Source organism: Pogonomyrmex barbatus, unplaced genomic scaffold (genome assembly GCF_055798465.1).
Source record: "Pogonomyrmex barbatus isolate J1 unplaced genomic scaffold, ASM5579846v1 scaffold2, whole genome shotgun sequence".
Lineage (NCBI taxonomy): Eukaryota > Metazoa > Arthropoda > Insecta > Hymenoptera > Formicidae > Pogonomyrmex > Pogonomyrmex barbatus.
In genome coordinates, this window is record NW_028297116.1 from 8,551,127 (window position 1) to 8,570,916 (window position 19,790).

A 19,790-nucleotide genomic window follows, 5' to 3' on the forward strand; every position below is an offset into this window, starting at 1 on the left:
TTATGTCAAACTTCAAATCATTCTGTTAAATTTCTTAACAAATTAATACGTTTCTTTTTACAATCTTCTTCTCGATCGACTGCCACAAACAAAATATTACGTGTGTAAATTGAATTTTTAACTGATCAATATAATAAGTCGAGATAAGTTTCAAACAATGAAATAATAGCTGGCATTGCTCGACAGACAGAATCTTATAATTTTTCATTTTTCTTGAATTTATATTTATAAATTCGAAACAATTGCTTAATATCGCGCTCTATGTCCCGTTACTATTAACTTCCGATGTAGCAGCTCAAAGCTATATTTTTAAATAGAACCTGAAATATAAATAAATCGATACCTTGAATCAAATCTAAAAATCGATTATATTGCCGTTTTCCTTACCTATACGAAACAAATTTTTAAGTTAAAAACAGTAAAAATAGGTTCATGCTCTGTACTACATCATATCATCTACATCACATTAGACGAACAATAGTCGCGCTAAACGCGCCGAGCCGAGCGGAGGAGAGTGAAGGTGGGCCGCTAAATGGGCGGCGCGCGCTCTAGTGATAACTGGTGATAACTGCCCGCAGCGGCCAATCGGGGATCGAACGACAGTCGCGGGAGCTCATTTCCGTTGGTACGGGCCTCCTCCTACGGCACTGCCCGCCACACAGCCACCAGTTCACTCTCCGCGGATTGTTTACAAGCGCGCGCGCGTTCCTGGGACTCTTGCGTATGTGCGCGGTATATATACGACGTGTGTATAAATAAATCGCGCCACGGGCTCGCGTCGTAGCAGCGTCCGCGGTAGCAACGGTAGTAGCGTCATTCACAACGCTCGCCGTCATCGTCGCCGATCACTCGTCGATTCCCGCGAGGGATGTACGCGTCGCGACGCGTCGTGCCCTCCAGTAATCCCCGTCATCGCGACGCGATAGCGGGGCTCGCCGTCGCCACCGTCGCTGTGGCGTAATAACGCGCGCGTGTGTATATATATATGTATATATACACGCGCCCTGTGACCCACTTGTTGCGTCTAGGTTATGGTGTTATAAACAAAAATATGCTGCGCACAACAAACACGTCGTCCGTGAGTCGTGCGAACCGCCGTCCGTCGTGAGCTCGGGGCCACGAGCGAGCTTTTAAGCCCGGTACCGGGGCATGGAGACGGGCCCGGGGCTGAGCCTGTTTCAGGGCTCAGAGAGTATACAGCTGAACGCGGTGGGGCAAGGACTCGAGGAGGACGAGGAGCAGGAGGACAAGAGGCGACTCAATGAGGAGGTAACGCCGCCTTGATTCCCGCGGAAGGAAACTCCATCCGGAAAACATATTTGTGCATTCAGAAATTTTACTCTTATGTAGGATTTTTTTCACTATGAAAAAGAAGGGATTTTTCATGTATCATTATTCTCTGCTCAGATATTATTCTCTGTTCTTTGCAGAGAAGGTGGAAATTCTTAAACAAGGCCCACCGTATAAAATTTGAATGCAAGAGAATTTTTTAATTTAAGACTGTCCTCTCTATGCTAGGAGAAAACAATATATGAAGTCCATGTATAGAGATTCTCCATTAAATGGTTTTACTATTATGCTAAACTGAATGAAAATGGAACTAATGAAAATGGAGAGATGAAGTGTTTAAATGCATGATTTTTTTGTTAGGAAAGTTAATATATTAATGTGATATATATTTGTTATGATAGGTAGGATTGTGGAAATGCATGAGATTTTCAAGAATTTTACAAAACTTTACAAAAAGAAAGATTTTGAGTTGAATCCTTATTATACTTAAAATAAATATATGTTTGAAGAAAGTGAAAAAAGGGACAGAAATAAAGAACAGGCTTAAAAAAAGAAATACAAAGGAAATTTTGGTAATGTATTCTTTTTTATCTTTTCAGATTCAGGATCGCCTAGACAAAGAATTTGATGATTTGGACGATGATGCCAGTTCTATTAATAGTAGTCATTATCAGGATGACAATACCAGAGACACTGATCATACCGATACGGTGGTCAACTCTGGCCTGGATACTCCAGCCAAAGCTCAGATGGCAGCGGTGCATCTGCAGAAGGAACTTGGTGTCTATGACCGGATGGAAAATCTGAATAATTACGATCGCGTGGAGAATCTGAACAATTATGATCGCGACGTGATAACAAATCACAGATCTGACTCTGAGACTGGCGGTGGGACCATACAATCCGACTTTGATTTGTATAGACATACACCGTACGGTAATAACAGATTAAATGACAGCAATAACACCACGCTGGAAACGCCATACGAATTGGCGAAACCGCCAATCGAATATCCTCGCAAAATGCACCTACAGTTGGCTGACGAATGCACATTTGGCGAGAATTATCCTTATAATTATGAGACACCATCCAATCATTACAATACTCACATACCCAAGAAATACTCCAATAATGGTATTAATGACTCATATGAAAATAATGTACAAAATAAACAGATTCATGAGTTTGGTGGAGGCGACAATGTTACTTCGGATCACATGAATCATTGCTATAAGACTAGTCCGAATGGCAGGCCAATGGACGATGATATAGCATATAAAACAACAGAATTAAATAGCAAAGAACAGTTGGAAGTAATGTATATGGTTAGAATGAAGGAGATTAATCATTTGACAGAACAGCTGCAACAGCTACAGCTGGAAAAAGAGGACGAGAAGGCCCAAATGAGTAGAAGATTGATGTTATTGCAGGCAGAAGTTGAAAGAACAAACTTATCAAGGAATCAAGCCCAAGAGGCATTAGGTAAAGATGAAAAGATTGTCAAATCAGAGAATTTTTAAGGATATTGATATTAATTATTAACAATATTAAATAAACCAAGAACTGTAATATTTTGCGATATAGATGTGTGTTCTATCAGTTTATTTCAAGTTTTCAATTTTTTTCTTATCTTTTTTTCAGTTGATGCCAAGGCCGAGATAACTGATCTGCAAATGCAAATGGAATCTCTGAAAGAAAGAAATGCAGTTTTGGAAAAGACAAATCAAAATGTAAGATGTATATGTATATTTGCACTTTATTTTGATTCTGATTAGATTTGTCGACATCAACGATATATTGTTTTTATAGATAACGGAAGAATTAAATATTGCAAGGGGCTCTGTCATAGATTTGCAACAGAAGATCGCTGTATTGGAAAGAACACAGGTGTTGCAATCAAATGACAAGACACAGGAAAAGTTTTTAAAACAAGCGCAGGAAAAGCATGCGGTGGAAATGAAAAATATGCAAACTCAGATAGACGTTCTCACCGACAAATTAAACACCAAGGTATTATCTCGCGAATTCTTTGTTTAAATTATTCATTACTTTTTACATATATATATTCTTTCTATAATCATATTTGCTATAGCTGCTCAAAAAGGATACCAGCAACAATAGTGTTTGGGCAAGTCTCTATTAATTCTATTAATCTTTGCAGTTGCATGATTGCAAAATTTATATTTTTTTTTATCGTGTTTTTTTATAGCTTACACTTTGGCATAAGTATAGTGTACATTTTATATGCATAGGTATAGTGTACATTTTTATGTATTATATCTTTTTGTTTTTATTTTATAAAAATTGCTTTGCATATTTATGTACAACATAGTTAGTTAGATTTAATTTTATTAAATGTAATTTGTTTAATTTTTAATAGGAAACATCATGTGTTGTTCTTGAACACAAATTGGATGACGCGCGAAGAGCACATGAGGCTCTTATGGTGGAGAAGGGTGACACCATGAATCGATTGGCGCAAGCATTGCAAGACAGTCAAACTCAATGTCGCAATCTCATGGCCACTAATAACGCTCAGCAGGTGATGCAGTTACAAGCACAAGTAAAAATGTTGATCCAAGAAAAAGAGGAGCTACATAAAAACATACAAGAGTTGCAGGTAACTTCTATGTTAATTTTATTTTTTTAATGTGGATTAAAAATTGATTATATATATATATATATATATTCACATGTGCGCGCGCGCGCGCGCATGTGTGTGTGTGTGTGTGTGTGTGTGTGTGTGTGTGTGTGTGTGTGTGTGTGTGTGAAATATTGATTTAGTAATAAAATCTTTGTTAATTAACAGAACAAATTGGAGGTAGCGAAAAGCGATATAGCACAATACGATTCGTTACTAGAGGATGAATCTGATTCAATCAGACAGATGAAATTAGGCGAACTTTATAATAAATCAAAATCGAAACCCGTTGATGACATCACAAATAAATTGAGAGGTGAACTACAAAGGTAGATCATTTAAACTTCCCATTTAATCTTATTTCTTACTAGATATTGTGCTAATCATTCTGTTTATTTTTCATGTTGTTATTTTTGTTTAGATGTATAGCTGGTCAAGCTGTAAAAAGGAAAGAAATAAATCGTTTAGAGAATACTCTATCACAGAAAGAGAAAGAATTGAACAAAGCTTTGATATTAGCTGACACGTGTCGACAGGAATCGGCACAATACGCCAAGCGAATTAATGAATTAGAGCAGGAATTGAGATCTGTATTAACAGATGAGGCTTTAAAAGCAAACGCTAAAATACAGAAACTCTCGGATCATTTAAACGATGTGAAGAAACAATATGAATTGATGCGTGATGAGAAGATTAATTTAGAACAAAAATTAGAGGAAGCTTTAGCTGTTAATCAAGAACAACTTAAAAAAATGCATCAGGAAACCATGGAGCAACAAGAAAAAGAAGTTATTGATGAATATAATAAAGAATACTTAGAGATACACGCTAAAGCTGTGGAAAGAGTGAAGCAAGAAGCACAAATGGAAATAGTACAATTATCGTAAGAATTAGCTATTTTTGTTTGCTTTTAATTTCTACTTAATTTAGTAAAAATGTTATTAATAAGTTGCGCAATATTATAAATAAAGTTTCTATTTCTAGCGTACAATTAGAGCAAACACAAAAAGAGTTAGATCGTGTAAAAGAATTGTACATAGACGTCTGCGGAACGAAAGAACAATTAATAAATGAACATAAACATGAAATTAAAATGCTGAAAAATAAATATACAACAATGGAATCTCAACACAAAAACGTGGAAAAGTTGGAGAATGAATTGCAAACGCAGAATAAATTGTGTAATAAATTGACTAAGGAATGCGAAGACTTCAAGAGTAAAATAATTGAACTGGAAAAAGATTTAATGTACGAAAGAAGAAAGAAGGAGGATCATGTAAGAAAGATACATTCAGAAATAGAAAGAGGTAAGTATTGAATTAGAAAGGCAATAGGCAAAATACTTTATGTGGAAAATATGATAAATATTTTAAAAGGAAAATTTATTTTAATCTAATCGATATTTTATTTTCTTAGCGAAAGAAGAAGCTTTACACGAACTTAGAAATGCACATCCAAATCAAGAAATAAGTTTTCTTTTACCAGATCATTGTTCTGAACACCTAGAAAAAATTAATCAGGTATAAATAAATCTTTATAAATTTCAAAACTTTAAAATTGTACGTGGACATTTTATACTTGGTTTTTATATCTAATTATACTTTAATTTAAAAATATTACTCATGGTTCTAAATAATATTTTTCCGTTTCGTAATAGCTGGAGGAAGATTGCAAACGTTTAGAAGAAAAGCTTCAAATCGCTGTGCAAGAACAGAAAAAATTATCCGATTATCAAACCGAATTGGACGATGCTAAATTGAAAATAGCACAAATGGAGATTGCGCAGGAATCGTGGAAGAAAAAATACGAGAAAGTCGTCAGTGAAAAAAAGGATCTTCTTGCAAAAGTTTCCAAATTAGATTTGGAATTATTAAATCTAAAACGTACCGCGAAGTTGGAAGATTCAGATGACGTAAAGTTGAAGATTGTGCGATTCCAAGCGGAGAACGAGACACTGAAAAATCAATGTGACAGTCTGCTCAGCGAAAGAAACACTTGTAAAGAAAAGATTTCTGTGCTGGAAACAGAACTTTTCGACGTGAGAAGGAAAGTTAGCAGTTTTGAAGGAAGGTTACGGAAAAATGATGAAAGCACATCAAAGAGCGAGTTAGAGAAGGAACTCTCTCGTTACAAAGATTTAGTTGCACAATTATCCAGGCTGAATAGCTCAAAAGAAGGACGTACAAACGAATCATTGGAACAGAGGATACAACAGTTCGAGCATGATTTACGAAGCAAGGACGAAAAACTGAGTAGACTGTTGAAGGATTTTGAAAAGATAAAAGACGAGAGAGATCAACTGGTGTTGAAATTGCGAAATCAAGCCAAACAATTCGAGCAATATGTCAAAAGCCAAAATAAGGTATCCGCGGAATTGAATCTGTCTCCTCGCAGTACGGGTGATAGTACGGACTTTCAAAAGATGAAGGAGATTATGGCAAAGGAAGTGCGGGAAGAGATGGAACAAAGAGTAGCGAAGGAACTCAGAGGAATTGGAGAGCACAATAGAAAGGAACTGGAGGAATTGGAGGAAAAATATAAAACTATCGTATTGGATTTACAAACGAAATGCAACGAGAAAAACCAGGAGCTGGAAACTTTGCAAAAAGCAATAAAAGCGGAGAAAGTAAAGGCTAATCAGATCAATCGAATCAGTCAAATCATAGCAGACAAACTGGAGATTTGCACTCGAGAGCTTCAAGCGCGAAAGGTGCAGATTGATAAATTAGAGATAGATTTGAAGAAGAAGGAGGATCAAATTGAGGATGATAGAAACTGCATGGCTCAGATGATGACAAAATGGATCGCTGAACTTAAAGAGAGTAAAGCTAAGGAGATAGAAAAGGACGACGAGATACAAAAATTAAAATCCACCGAGATTGAATTGAACAATGAGATCAAGATATTAAACGATAAGAAGGAACGCATGCAGAACGATCTACATTTGTTGAAGCACAAATATAAAAGTGCGAAAGATACTGCAGATAATTATAAGGTACGTATAATTGTGGATTATCTGTTTATTATTTCCATACGAAAGATATATTGTATTAAATATGACGCGTTTGAATTTCAAGAAATATGCGCAAACAAATCGGGAGTTTCTGTCGAATGAATGTAAACGTATCGAGGAAGGATACAAAAAGGCCATCGAAGAAGTACAACAAAACTTTCTGGCGCACGATGAGCAGTATGCCGCGAAAGTTAAAAAGTTTGAGAATCAGCATGCCGGAAAAATGGAACAAATGCGACTTACACTGAAGTACAAAGATAAATGTTGAAGTACGTACTAAGTATTTTTTAAATGTATTATGCAATATAGCTTTCTTCCCGGCTAAGATAAAGTGGTAGTTACAGAGGCTAGATACCTTCTTTGTCTTTAATTTAAAGCACATTATTGTACAACAAGTTCATTAGCGGAGTTTTACGTTAGGGACCAATTATGTAAGTAAAATGAATCATAATACTGGTAAAATTTATTACCGCGTTTGCTTGCCAATCTTGAGTCTCAACAAAGCAGTGGACGCTAATGTAGCTCTAAAGCTATAAACATGTGAAGTACAATTATCTGATTAATCATAATATAATAACATGCATATTATTAGTCGGTAGGAACTGATTTTTTACGTTAATCAATATTGTACGATAGAATCTCTATTCTGAAGAATCTTCGGGATTGAATTCCCTTTTTATTTATTTTTTCTCATTCATATATCATACGGTCACGTAACAAATGGTAATAGTGTAAGAGAATTCTAGCTTACTAAGGAGAGATAATTGTTCTAAATTAAAAGGGAATTCGAATAAAGGGAAACAGAATAGAGATATTCTATTGTATATTACAATTTTTTAACTCGTCTGAAAAATTTAAGACGAAACGATACACAAAAGCTCGTGAACAAAAGGGAAAGCTTTAGTCACGTATTTTCGCTGAGCATTATAATGACATAACATGCAAGACTGGATCTCTCTATTGAATTTTTCTCTCTTTTCTTATAGAAGTAAGTGATAAAGAGAGAAAATCAAATTATAGAATTTAAGAGAAATATAAATCTTCGTCCCTTCGTCCCCTTTCCATCTAACTGAAATCTTATCTCGCTATTTTAACAATATTTATCCTCAAATATTACACATTTGTTTGTCTTGTATAACACAGCGCGCTAAGAGGAACACAAATAATATCAAGATTGTACAAATACGATCCATACTATATGAAATTTGTGTATGATTCGTTGACTAGATGAAATTTAAATTGTATGAAACATTTAACATGTTAAACAGCAGGACTGAGTAACAAAGATCTACATTGATCTATTTTTAGTTTTGAAAATGACTTAAAATTTAAGTAATTGTAATAATTAGATTTAAAGCGTATTTTTATCTTTTTTTTATTGAAAAATTGAAACATTTAATCAAAAAAAAAAAAAGAAAGAAAACAAGACGCCATAAATCGATTGAACTACTTGTTTCTCTCTTTCTCTCTCTCTCTCTCTATCTATCTACTTACTTATTTTATTATGCAATTGTGTGCAATCTCAGAAAATGGCCAATTACGTATCGGCTTATAAAGATCGCGGAGTATAATATAAATAAATCAAATCTCTGTGTATATCTTTTAACGTGAAAGATCTTGGTAGGATTTTCCGACGTTGATGGATCACGTGTCGTATGTTTAAAATAGGTAACATTAGTTCACCAGTGTCATCACTGGACATAGAGAAGTATTATTAATATTAATTAGTTATTGTATTTTTGTATGTAGAGTGAATTAATTTATTTTTTGTAATAAAGAATTTATGTCGCTGTCGAAATGTACTGTTACATTATTTCACTTCTATAACCTTGTGTTTGTGTGTGTTAAGTGTCTCATTAAGGCAATTGAAGGAAAATTGTAATTCTTGTAAAGGGTCCAACACGCAGATAAGCGGACAGTAGCGCGATTCTGTAACTAGAAATGTTAGCTGATCTCTTCGTTCCGCGACACCCCGTATGTATCGAATCGCGCAGGACCAGCAACGCGGGAGGTAGTAGCGGAGCGGAGGAGTTTGGATTTTGTGCTAGAACATAAAAGTGGCGCGACACAAGCGAGGACGAGTGTTCTCCAGTCAAAACGCAGATTTCCTCGTGGCTGCACCATGTGCACATCGCTACGGACGTTACCGTTACTTTGTGTCGTGCTGGCCGCGCTGTGCCAGTCGACGGTCCAGCTGAGGTTGTGGGACCGACTTACCGAAAGCCAAGAGGTCACTCATGATGTGCTCACGTCGCCGCGATACAAATATAAGACCAAAACGTTCGATGTGCGCGTAAGTTATCGCACACATGACCGGTGCCTGCGCTGATGAATTACAAGATACTTTTGCTAATTTCTTATCAATTATGAAGCTATTTATCTTTAATTCCGTATATTAACTATTAGGCATTATTAATTTCTTGTTTGTTTATAAAAATTGATAATTGTACATTGATTACCAAGACGAAGTAGTTAATTTATTTTTTAACTAAGTTAAGTTGAAATTGATTGATAATGATTTAGTGAAATTAATTTAGTTATGTTAAAAATTATATGAATAAAAAAGTAACTTATTTAGAAATTACGTTAAAATTAAATTAACTTCAGTTAAACAAAAAGTTATCAATGTCTTTTAATTCGTCATTATCAACCTTTAATTTCGTCACTTATAACTGATTAACTATTGTCAATTATTGGTCAATCTTACTAATTATCTTTAATAATTATCAATAATTTATGTTAACTACAAAATAATATATTTAATTGTATAATAATTTTAAGTTTTACTAATACTAATTTTGATATAGTTATTACTAATTCTTTTTGTTAATTGTAAGACTAATAATTATAACAAAAACATTAAAAATAAAAAAAAGTTAATTATTATTAATTAATTAAGATAATTAAAGTTAATTATTAACTATCACTCATATGCTTCAAGGTGGATCATTTCAGCTTTGCTATACAAGATACATTTAAATTGAGATATCTCGTAAACGACACTTGGGCAGAAGCGGACAATGCTCCTATATTTTTCTACACTGGAAACGAAGGCAGGATCGAAATTTTTGCAGAAAATACGGTAAGAGCAGTTGTCTAGACGATAATTGTTATCGCGTTATTCACTTAACTAACTGCAGCGAAGTGAATTAATGCGGAAATGCTGATTGCATTTATGGACATTTTTATCGTGCATTTGATAACTAACAAATGTTTTTAAGATTCTTGCTTATTTTGAAATATAAAAACTATAAAATAACCCTATGAAGTATAGCTATAAAATAAACCTATAAACAAAGTACAAGATAATTAATATAAGATAATTAATTAAGATAAGATAATTAATATAATATTGAAAAAAAAATTTTTTAACAAAATACAGAAGTACAATATTCAAAAATTATAATTTATTCCTTCCTTTTTTCATTACATAAATTTAAAATTTTAATTTAAATTTAAATTTAAAAACTGCTTCCAAATTTACTGATTACATTAATTATTACATTAATTGAGATAATAGCCATATTTTTTACTTAATAAATACATCTTAAAATTAAATAAGATTGATCAGAAAATTCTCTCTCTCTTTCTCACCTCTCCCTCCCTCCCTCCAAATTACACCACAAATACGGTTTTTTTTCTTTATGAAATGGAATTCAATGGCTTTCTGCATTTTATTTCGTGAATCTTGATGATATTCTCGGCAGGGCTTTATGTGGGAAATCGCACCGCAATTCGGCGCGTTAGTGGTTTTCGCCGAGCATCGTTACTATGGAGAATCGCTGCCCTATGGGAATAGATCCTTCGCAGACTCGCAGCATCTCGGATATTTGACAACCCAGCAAGCTCTGGCTGATTATGTGGATCTTATCCAGTATCTGAGATCGCAGCCGAAATACAAACGTAGCCCGACTATAGTTTTCGGTGGCTCGTATGGTGGTATGCTCAGTGCTTGGATACGCATGAAGTACCCCCATATCATTCAAGGGTACGTTTAGGTATCGTTAAGCGATAGTAATATCTCACTAATATAAAACCATAATATATATATATATATAACAAAATACCGAATAGATAACATTATATTTAAATGAATTTATAATTTCTTTTTAAAATCTATAATCTATACGATATCTATAATCTATTCAAATTTATTTACTTTTATCTAGTCAAATTTATGTACTTTTATTCTGAGATCAGAACATAAATCTTTGTAAATTATTGTAATTAGCTAGATATGAAAGTTAGATATGAACAATATAGTGTTTGGAGACCGATTTTATACAAATTTATTTATAGAACTTGGTTCTTTTCCTAGAATTAAAACGTTGCGATTGAAATTCACACTTAGGAAAAAAAGATACAAAATAAAACAGAGAATTATCATTATTATCAAACTTTGTATATATATATATATATATATATATATATATATATAAGATAAAATTCTTTGTTAACATCGCCACAATACGAATTCGGCGACTCAAATTTGAACTGAACTTTTATATTAATAAATATTAAAAACAATGTTATCGGTGTGTTGCGCAGTGCGATTGCAGCCTCTGCGCCAATTTTGCAGTTCTCTGGTTTTGTGGACTGCGAAGCATTCAGCCGGATAGCAACCTCGGACTTTCGGGCCTCAAATCCAACGTGCGCGCAGCTCATTCGGAAGTCATGGAGTACAATAACGAATGTGACTTCGAATGGTAATAAAACAATACTCTGATATAATTCGTTATAATATGCCTATCAGTTTTTTAATTCTTGCTGTTTTAGATGAAGGCAAAAAGTGGCTATCGGATAGTTGGAAATTCTGCGAGCCACTGAAAACCACGGAACACGTACAGGCGCTGAAAGATATTCTGTCGGAGATCTACATAAATTTAGCTATGGTCAACTATCCTTACAATAATAACTTTTTAATGCCGCTACCGGGTTATCCGATTAGCGTGAGTATTCTTAATTTTATGAATTTTTCTCTACGCATAGCTTGTCTGGTGAATGTAAAATCACCTTTCCTTCTTGCTGAAAATTGAATAAAATTATTCTGCACACTTTATATACAAAAGAATTACAAATACTAATGAAAATGAATTTGAAGCTTTCAAACTTATGATTTGAATGTTTTCTATCGGTTTGAAGGTTTTCTGTCGACACCTAACAAACGCTTCGTTGACTGGTAAACCATTATTATCAGCACTTTATCAAGCTATCAGCGTTTATACCAACTATACCGGTAAAGCAAGCTGCTTCTCTACAAAGACGGCGGATATGGAATTAGACTCTAAGACATGGGAATATCAAGCCTGCACAGAGATGGTGTTGCCGATATGCGCTGATGGTATCAACGATATGTTCGAACCAGTGGAATGGAACCTCACGGATTATAATAACACTTGTTTCAAAAAATATTCTGTATCATCGAAACCTTATCTGATTTGTGAGGAATATGGTTGCAAGAATTTTAGCAACGTAACCAACATCAATTTTAGGTATATGGAACAATATTTTATAAGCAAATATTTAAACCTTCTCTCACCTTTTTTCTGTAACGGATATTTTTAAGCTTCTATTTCAGTTGTTACTACTACATTTTATTTTTGTTTCTATATTATCTTTATTTCTACATTTTATTTATATGCATTACTTGTTCATCAGTTCAAACATTTTCCCTTTCTTTTTCTTAGTAATGGATTGTTGGATCCATGGTCGAGCGGAGGTGTGCTGCGTAATTTATCCTCATCGGCGGTTGCGATATTGATCCCAGATGCTGCGCATCATCTCGACTTACGAGAAAGTAATAGGAACGATCCGTACAGTGTTACTTTGGCGCGCAAGTTCCATAAGTATTCCATCAGGAAATGGATCGAGGAACATCAATAGATTTTTAAAACTCGATATAATAAAAGAAAATTGCGGAGAATTCAGAAATAACTTGTCTGTGATCGAAATTCATCTTTTTTATTTCTCAAATTATAAATACAAAAACAGGACACGCACACCGCGACAACAATAAATACTCAGGCGCTGCCGTGGATCGATTACTTATAACAAAATGTTTGCGAAAACTCAATCGAAAACGTACGCGAAAATATTTCGGTATCACAGTAAAATAATAAATGCACATATCTCTTGGACATTCTAAAAGATCTACGAGAGAGTATACAATGTTTTTAGACAATGCAAAAATCTAAAAAATATTTAAGAAACACATCTGATCTATATCTTTCTGATGTTTGCGTTGTCTAAAATCTTTCGTCATGATTCTAATATCACTATAGCACATAAAGATGGCTACTTTATAAAATAAAAATGTAACGCTATCGAGATTATTTGATACTAATATTCGACATTAATCATAAATATACGCGCTGTATTCCTAATTTATCTCTTTATCGTTTTTAATGTTTTAAAATTTCTTATGCCAAATTTATTTATTTCGAAGAAATCATGATATTGATATGAATCATTATATAAGCAAATGAAGGTGCTGAAGATATACGGATTTCTAAAATAAACTTATTTAAAAGAACGAATCTATAAATATAATATAAATACGTTGCGATCTTATATATATATGTGTATATATATATATATATATATATATATATATATATATATATATATAGTTATATATACGACGATTTTTTCACATTCTCGAATTTTTTTCACAGGTACAGCATTCTTTTTCATTTTTCTAATGAATTCGTATAATTTTTTTATATCGCCAGAGTGATATCTCTCGCATTCATTGTTAACACGAAAATGTATTTCTAATAATATTTTAATACACGATTTGTGTATAAATGCATTAGAATACTTTTGCTACATATTATAAATAAAAAATAAAAAAGATTGAATACTCTCGATAAAATACTTGTGCCTCATATAACGTGCTCCAAAATAAATTCGAAAACAATGCGTTTAAATAATTTTGGACTTTACGGAATCTATGATTAATTAAATTATCAATCATATTCATATAGTTATGAATCTTTTTTCATATATTTTCTTGTAAAGCGAATAAAGAAAATCTCAAGATCTTAAAAGTAATATTGAATATCATAAAAACAAGAACAATTATGTTATCAAATCATATTAAACCACTGATACGAATAAAATTGCAAATATTACACATGCATATCTGCATAAGCGAACATGGACGCGCGAGTTTCCAAAAATAGATCTACAAAAATGTGAGAAATGATAACCTTTGTGATTCCACAATCGGATTCCACTTCGTGTTTAGTGTGGTGTACGTCGATGGGCGGTAGTTGGTCTAGGAACGCCGGAACGACTTCGCACTTTCTTTGGTTGCACAAACGTATTATCTATTCCGGTATTGTAAGAGAGATATATGTTCGACATGTCCGGTGGCATTGTCTGCAAACAGATTTTTATACATCGTTATAAGAATTTTTCGATCGAAATTTTAATCATGGATAAACGTCGATCAATTTTAGATAATGCCAGGCACAGTTTGTTTTTTTCCCTTCTAAGATTAATAAGAAAACGCGGATAATCTTACGTCTTTAGTATTTCCTGCCGACGATACAGTCTGTGCTTTGCGCATATTATTTCCTGTATACGCCACGCATTTTAGCTGCCATTCGCCAATATCTTCATTCCAATGAACATATCTCTTGATCATGGTCTGTAAGAAATACATTTAAATAATACATTTAATACATTTAAAGGAAATTCAATTAATTTAATTTTAATCGATGCTTTTTAGTGCTTTTTAGTGCTTTCTGGATTATCATTTATTGTTTTAATATGAACATATCAATCTCTTTCAAGTTTTTACTTCACTTGAATTAATGTGGTTCGTGCAAATTTGCAACATATTCTCACATACCTGATATTGAACGGGGATATAATGATTCACTATTAGATTTTGCAATTGCAATTCTCTACCGATTCCTCGTACACCCTCTAAAAGACCCTCCATCTCCCTTTGATGTTCTTGTTGCAAATCGGATAATTCCGCCTTCACGGACATGAGCATCGTATATACGCGTGCCAATTTTTTTGTTTTCCCGGCCGCTTCTTCCTGCAGAGATGAGTATTTCTCCTCGATATCGATACGTTCCGCCTCTTTCGCCTTAATGGCCTTTTTCAATTGTTCTTCTCTGCTCTTTCGTTGTTCAAGTTCGATCGCTGCCGCAGCTAACAATTGCTCCTGAGCCTCTGCCTTCTCTAATAGATTTTCGCCGCCCACTAGTATCTTGTTCTGCAAATTCTGCATCTTTTCTCGCAGTGCTTCCTTCTCGCTCCTGAAATTAAGACAATTGTAAAAATGTTTATATTTAAATTATTTATTATTCGTACAACTTATGTTACCGATTTAATCGTCCGTTGTTATTGTTATTATAATTTGGTTCAGTTTAATCTACTTTAACAAAAACTTACTGCGTCTTCTTCAACTCAATAACATCTTTATCCACTGGACTCTTATCATGTCTTTCAGCTTTATCAACTTTTTCTGTCGAATCTGTATCTCCGTCCTCCAATTCCTCCACCGACAACATTTGGCTCCTTCGTCGAGCTTTTTTATCTCGTTTAGTTTCTCTCGATTCTTGCGAATCTTCAGATTCGTCCTCGGATTCTGAGAGCTCCGCGCCATTCTCCTCCAATTGTTTACGTAATTGTTCAATCTCAACTTGGAATTGACGAAGCAAAGCATCTTTCGGGTCCTCATTGATCCTCGCGTGATTTTTAATATTCTTCGCGCGATTCGCGTAGCGTAAAGTGCTTATAGTCTCGTCGTAGTTTATGTCTGCTGGACTAATGTTTGCACACTACAATTAAGACGTTAATGATATAAAATATTTATAGTTGAAAAAGTATTAAAAAAAACTGAACAATTTCTCTTTAAATTAATAATATATTTGTGATTATTTAAAATAATATATAAAAGTAATATATATAAAATATTATCATTCCTTACCATCAACGTTTTCGAATTTCCACCTAATGAGTCCTGAAGCAATCTAGTCAATTTGGAATTTCTGTAAGGCACGTGAGAACTTTGTCCATCAACTAGCGCAGATATTACATTCCCCAATGTAGACAATGACAAGTTAATTTTAGTGGCTTCACGAAGACGTTGGCCCGTCGCCTTTGTCTTACTTTGTCTCTCCGATCCCTGAAAATTGAGGAAACAAGAAGTATAGATAAGCAAGTTAAAAATTTTTATTTAAATAAAAAAATATTTTACATTATATTACATAAATAATATACATACGGCTAAATCCACCAAATGAAGCTTTCCCATTTTCACATGTTGCTCCCCATCTTCACCGATCTGACTAGATTCGACTGTAATTGTAAATATCGCGTGGGATCGAGAGCTGGACACATTCATAGCAGTAGCCCCAACAACACCTTTGCGTTTGCAAATTCAGAATTATTTTTAATATATATACATTATACATCAATTAGCAGTTTATAAGATTGTTGTTACTCACGATTTTTATTGCCGAGAGACATAATGCGATCCAAATCGTCGGCATTATTCACCACATATCCGCTCAAATCTTTCACGAACACTCCGATGTCTGGTCTTTCTTTCACCTCCAATCGAGTATTCTGATCTTTACCTAACAGATCTCGAACTTCCTCGTTGTAGATCTCCAAGTATGTCGCACGCACGAGAAATCTATTAATTTGTATCAGTAATAGGAGATAAATAAATTCAATCTGCTTAAAGCAGTATATTAATTACATTAAACTATTTTAGCAATATATACTGTCCTAAAAGACGTACAATTATAAAAATATTATTTCATAAACAGTAAAAATCTCATTTTTATATAGTATTTTGTTTTTGTATATGTTTATGTATATGTTTTTGTATAAGGCAATGTCTTACTTTTGATTTTCATCAGCTTTGGCTATATGACCGAAGATGTGAGCAAATGTATTTGGAATAATTCCTCTGGCTTGTGGAGAAGTTTTAGCACCGGACATGGTATAAGTTTTACCAGTACCTGTCTGGCCATATGCAAAAATCGTTCCATTGTAGCCTTGTAGCACTTTGTCTACTATAGGCCTAGCAGTCTCGTTATAGATGTCCACTTGGGTTGAATCTGTATCAAACACTGCATCAAAGGAGAAAACTTTCGGTGGCTCTCCTTGAGCTGCATTTGGATTTTCTATGGTGATCTCAGCATTCAAGGCATCCACTTCTATTATGTTCTTGCAATGGGAGTCAAACTCCTTGCTGTTCAATGGTCGAACTCGCACCACTACCCTGACATTCTCTATCTCTCCCAGTTCTGTTGTGCTGTCCTAAATATGTAAATAAGCATGAAAATAAATCTCCTATTTCGAAAACACATTATTTAATAAAAAAAACGTGCAATTTTTGGAAATCGAGTATATGCTGTAATATTACAGGTGCCAAGAAATAAAGCAAAAATTAAATTTTACAATGCGGATTTATATTTGACATTACATAAAAAAAATTACAATGGATATAATAAATTATTACTATATAATATTGAATAATTAATCACTAAAAGGAAGTATTAGATATACTGTGGAAAACAATGTTCTGTCCGGTTACAGAATCGTAATTGAGTTTGACATTTAAAATGTCAAGAAACGTCAATGATTTTCGTCAAGCAACGTATATATTTGTTGTACGGAACGATACTAACTTCGGTCCCCGGCATCGCGGATTCGTTTTCATCCGCAGCAATCACATAAACGCGAGCGTTTCTTAGAGCATAATTTGCAAACTTTTAGGGAACACGTCACGAAACGTCGAGACTAGCAGACGACCTCAGTAAACAAATGGATCGATGCTTGCCGCCCGTAAGGGTACGTTCGAAAACATCATCCGTGATTCCGTGTATCGTCTCATCCTTGTTTAACATTCGATGAACAACAAGGATAAAACGATACATGGAGGTGCTCGGGTGGTGTTTCCGAACGTAACCTAAGCATTATGCGGTTGCTAGATTCGCCGTATTCGAAGAATCTGAGGCCATCTTTTCTTTGTATTGGTAAACACTTGAGTAGTAAAGTTCTGTCAGTAACATTGCGATCTGTAATATCTCAACTTAACTGTATATATATATATATATATATATATATATATATATATAATAAATTTTAATATATGTAATATTTTAATATATATAATAAATTCTATTTATTCTATCTATTTATCTTTAGCGAGTTTATCAGTGGCTTTATTAGAAGGTAAAAGCAACATTTTTTACAAGAAGTTCAACGATATAAATTATATACTGATATAACATAACTTCAATATAACTTCTTTTTAGACTAACTTCAAATTCCAGTTAATTTCAATAACTTACTAAATAATACTATCGTGTATTAATTAATTAAAATGTATAGAATTATAATTACTTTTTGTTATTTGGAAAAAAAAAGATTCAAAACATTTTTATACTTTTCGATGAAATATAAAAGTTTAGAATTTTTTTTCTAATTCAAATTTGAAAGACAGTAATAGAATGATGACAGTAATAGACGAGGGAGAGCGTGACATAGTAGGCAGCATACTGGTCTTCCTATGTTAGAGGTCCTGGGTTCGATTCTTGGCAGAATGAAGAATATTTTTCTTCATGTTCGTGTCTCCTCTTCGGCGATCTGGCAAACTGCCAAGAAATATCTTTGCCACGAACCTCTCTCAATTAAGCCGTTCGGATTCGACATAAAATTGTGTAGGTTCCGTATGTTTCTGTGTGCAATCGGCGTGCGCATCACAGGTATATGTAAGCGAGAGAGGTTTTTATCTGAATGGGATATTGTCATGACACTCAAATCGTCCGTCGGTTCCATTCTAATTTCGCCCATAAAAGTTTGCGGACGCTGATGCAATTTGATCGCTGACATTAACTGTAATATTACATAACAAGATTATCAAGGATCCATCCATAAAATGTTTTCCATCTATAAAAAATTTAAATTTCATCTATAAAAAAAAAAATTAAAAAAACAATAAAAAATTATTTATGAAAAATTCAATCTCGCAATTTTTGGCAGTTTCCTGCACGGACAGAAAAATCGTCACTTCCGTGATTCAGTGATTAATTAAAATTGTATTTGTTATTACAGCAAAAGAATGTGCCATTGTTGTTTTTTTGTTATTACTAGTTGAATTGCCACTATTGTTGCTTTTTTCCGTGAAATATTGTTACAATCATCTCGGAATTCTCATCGTCTTCTTCTATCAAAACAATAGCGTAAAATAAAAAAAAGAAACATAAGAAAAGACAGAGATCTTGGATACTGTATTTCATAATCACCTTTCGAGTTATTGTTCAAGCACATATGATGTAAAATATATTTAGATATTCCATTCATGCGTGCTTGGACAGTGATTAGAAAGATGATTATTAAATATCTAAGATCTTTATCTTTTTTTTGTATTTCTTTCCATTATTTTATGCTATTGTGTCGATAAAAAAAACCAATGAATCACTAGGCAATGATTACAATAATTTTTCGTAGACATATTAATATCAGAAATTAATTTACTGTAACAGGATGACAGGGTGAGAATACTCGTACAAAGCATAGAATCCAAGAGTTTTTTTTCAATAAAGAGATACCAAAAGATAATAATAACAATTTGACAGTATTCTGGATGCTTGCAAAAAGGTCGAGAATTAATGAACCTAGTAAAGCCGCTTTGATATCTATTACTATGTTTACACGGCGATGTTAATTCGATTCAACTTACAATTAGTAACAACCGTAGTAAGTGAGAGCTTGCATTCAATTAAATGCAAGAAATCACTGACTACAGTTGTTGGAAGGTTGGAAAGAAGAAACATGAAAAAATCGAAATGCACTTGTGACGCCGAT

At 33.7% G+C, this 19,790-nt stretch overlaps 3 protein-coding genes across 4 annotated transcripts; 2 read left to right on the forward strand and 1 right to left on the reverse strand.

Annotated features, from left to right (window-relative positions):
- The first annotated feature begins 955 nt into the window (after positions 1 to 955).
- On the forward strand, positions 956 to 8,742 carry LOC105427609 (uncharacterized). Of its 2 annotated transcripts, XM_011639429.3 has the most exons (12): positions 956 to 1,269; positions 1,890 to 2,772; positions 2,932 to 3,020; positions 3,100 to 3,300; positions 3,383 to 3,418; positions 3,671 to 3,910; positions 4,100 to 4,260; positions 4,353 to 4,814; positions 4,916 to 5,238; positions 5,348 to 5,451; positions 5,589 to 6,926; positions 7,009 to 8,742. In XM_011639429.3, exons 1-12 carry the CDS (start codon positions 1,150 to 1,152, stop codon positions 7,210 to 7,212), a joined length of 4,161 nt encoding a protein of 1,386 aa, XP_011637731.2. In that variant the 5' UTR covers positions 956 to 1,149; the 3' UTR covers positions 7,213 to 8,742. The 2 variants fall into 2 exon arrangements, with proteins under 2 accessions (XP_011637731.2, XP_011637732.2); XM_011639430.3 differs by lacking the exon at positions 3,383 to 3,418.
- A 152-nt stretch (positions 8,743 to 8,894) lies between these two features.
- Positions 8,895 to 13,818, forward strand: LOC105427608 (lysosomal Pro-X carboxypeptidase). The gene is made up of 7 exons (XM_011639428.3): positions 8,895 to 9,237; positions 9,886 to 10,026; positions 10,652 to 10,932; positions 11,493 to 11,650; positions 11,721 to 11,893; positions 12,087 to 12,436; positions 12,632 to 13,818. Exons 1-7 carry the CDS (start codon positions 9,067 to 9,069, stop codon positions 12,825 to 12,827), a joined length of 1,470 nt encoding a protein of 489 aa, XP_011637730.2. The 5' UTR covers positions 8,895 to 9,066; the 3' UTR covers positions 12,828 to 13,818.
- Positions 12,890 to 17,814, reverse strand: Klp64D (kinesin-like protein 64D). The gene is made up of 9 exons (XM_011639427.3): positions 17,609 to 17,814; positions 16,819 to 17,237; positions 16,415 to 16,605; positions 16,192 to 16,331; positions 15,895 to 16,092; positions 15,357 to 15,745; positions 14,803 to 15,220; positions 14,473 to 14,598; positions 12,890 to 14,327 (listed from the first exon to the last, which is right to left on the reverse strand). The coding sequence occupies exons 1-9, from the start codon at positions 17,621 to 17,623 to the stop codon at positions 14,190 to 14,192; spliced, it is 2,034 nt and encodes a 677-aa protein (XP_011637729.2). The 5' UTR covers positions 17,624 to 17,814; the 3' UTR covers positions 12,890 to 14,189.
- Positions 17,815 to 19,790: the final 1,976 nt, after the last annotated feature.

What these genes read in the sequence shown, in the direction of transcription:
- Klp64D (XM_011639427.3), bottom strand. An exon ending in AAAGCTGATGAAAATCAAAA is followed by an intron (nt 16,606 to 16,818) that starts GTAAGACATTGC and finishes ACAAATTAATAG; the next exon opens with ATTTCTCGTGCGTGCGACAT. An exon ending in TTCATTTGGTGGATTTAGCC is followed by an intron (nt 16,093 to 16,191) that starts GTATGTATATTA and finishes CTCAATTTTCAG; the next exon opens with GGATCGGAGAGACAAAGTAA.
- LOC105427609 (XM_011639429.3), top strand. Translation starts at nt 1,150, where the DNA reads ATGGAGACGGGCCCGGGGCTGAGCCTGTTTCAGGGCTCAGAGAGTATA. An exon ending in CCGACAAATTAAACACCAAG is followed by an intron (nt 3,301 to 3,382) that starts GTATTATCTCGC and finishes TATTTGCTATAG; the next exon opens with CTGCTCAAAAAGGATACCAG. An exon ending in ATACTGCAGATAATTATAAG is followed by an intron (nt 6,927 to 7,008) that starts GTACGTATAATT and finishes TTGAATTTCAAG; the next exon opens with AAATATGCGCAAACAAATCG.
- LOC105427608 (XM_011639428.3), top strand. Translation starts at nt 9,067, where the DNA reads ATGTGCACATCGCTACGGACGTTACCGTTACTTTGTGTCGTGCTGGCC. An exon ending in TACCCCCATATCATTCAAGG is followed by an intron (nt 10,933 to 11,492) that starts GTACGTTTAGGT and finishes TGTGTTGCGCAG; the next exon opens with TGCGATTGCAGCCTCTGCGC. An exon ending in GTAACCAACATCAATTTTAG is followed by an intron (nt 12,437 to 12,631) that starts GTATATGGAACA and finishes TCTTTTTCTTAG; the next exon opens with TAATGGATTGTTGGATCCAT.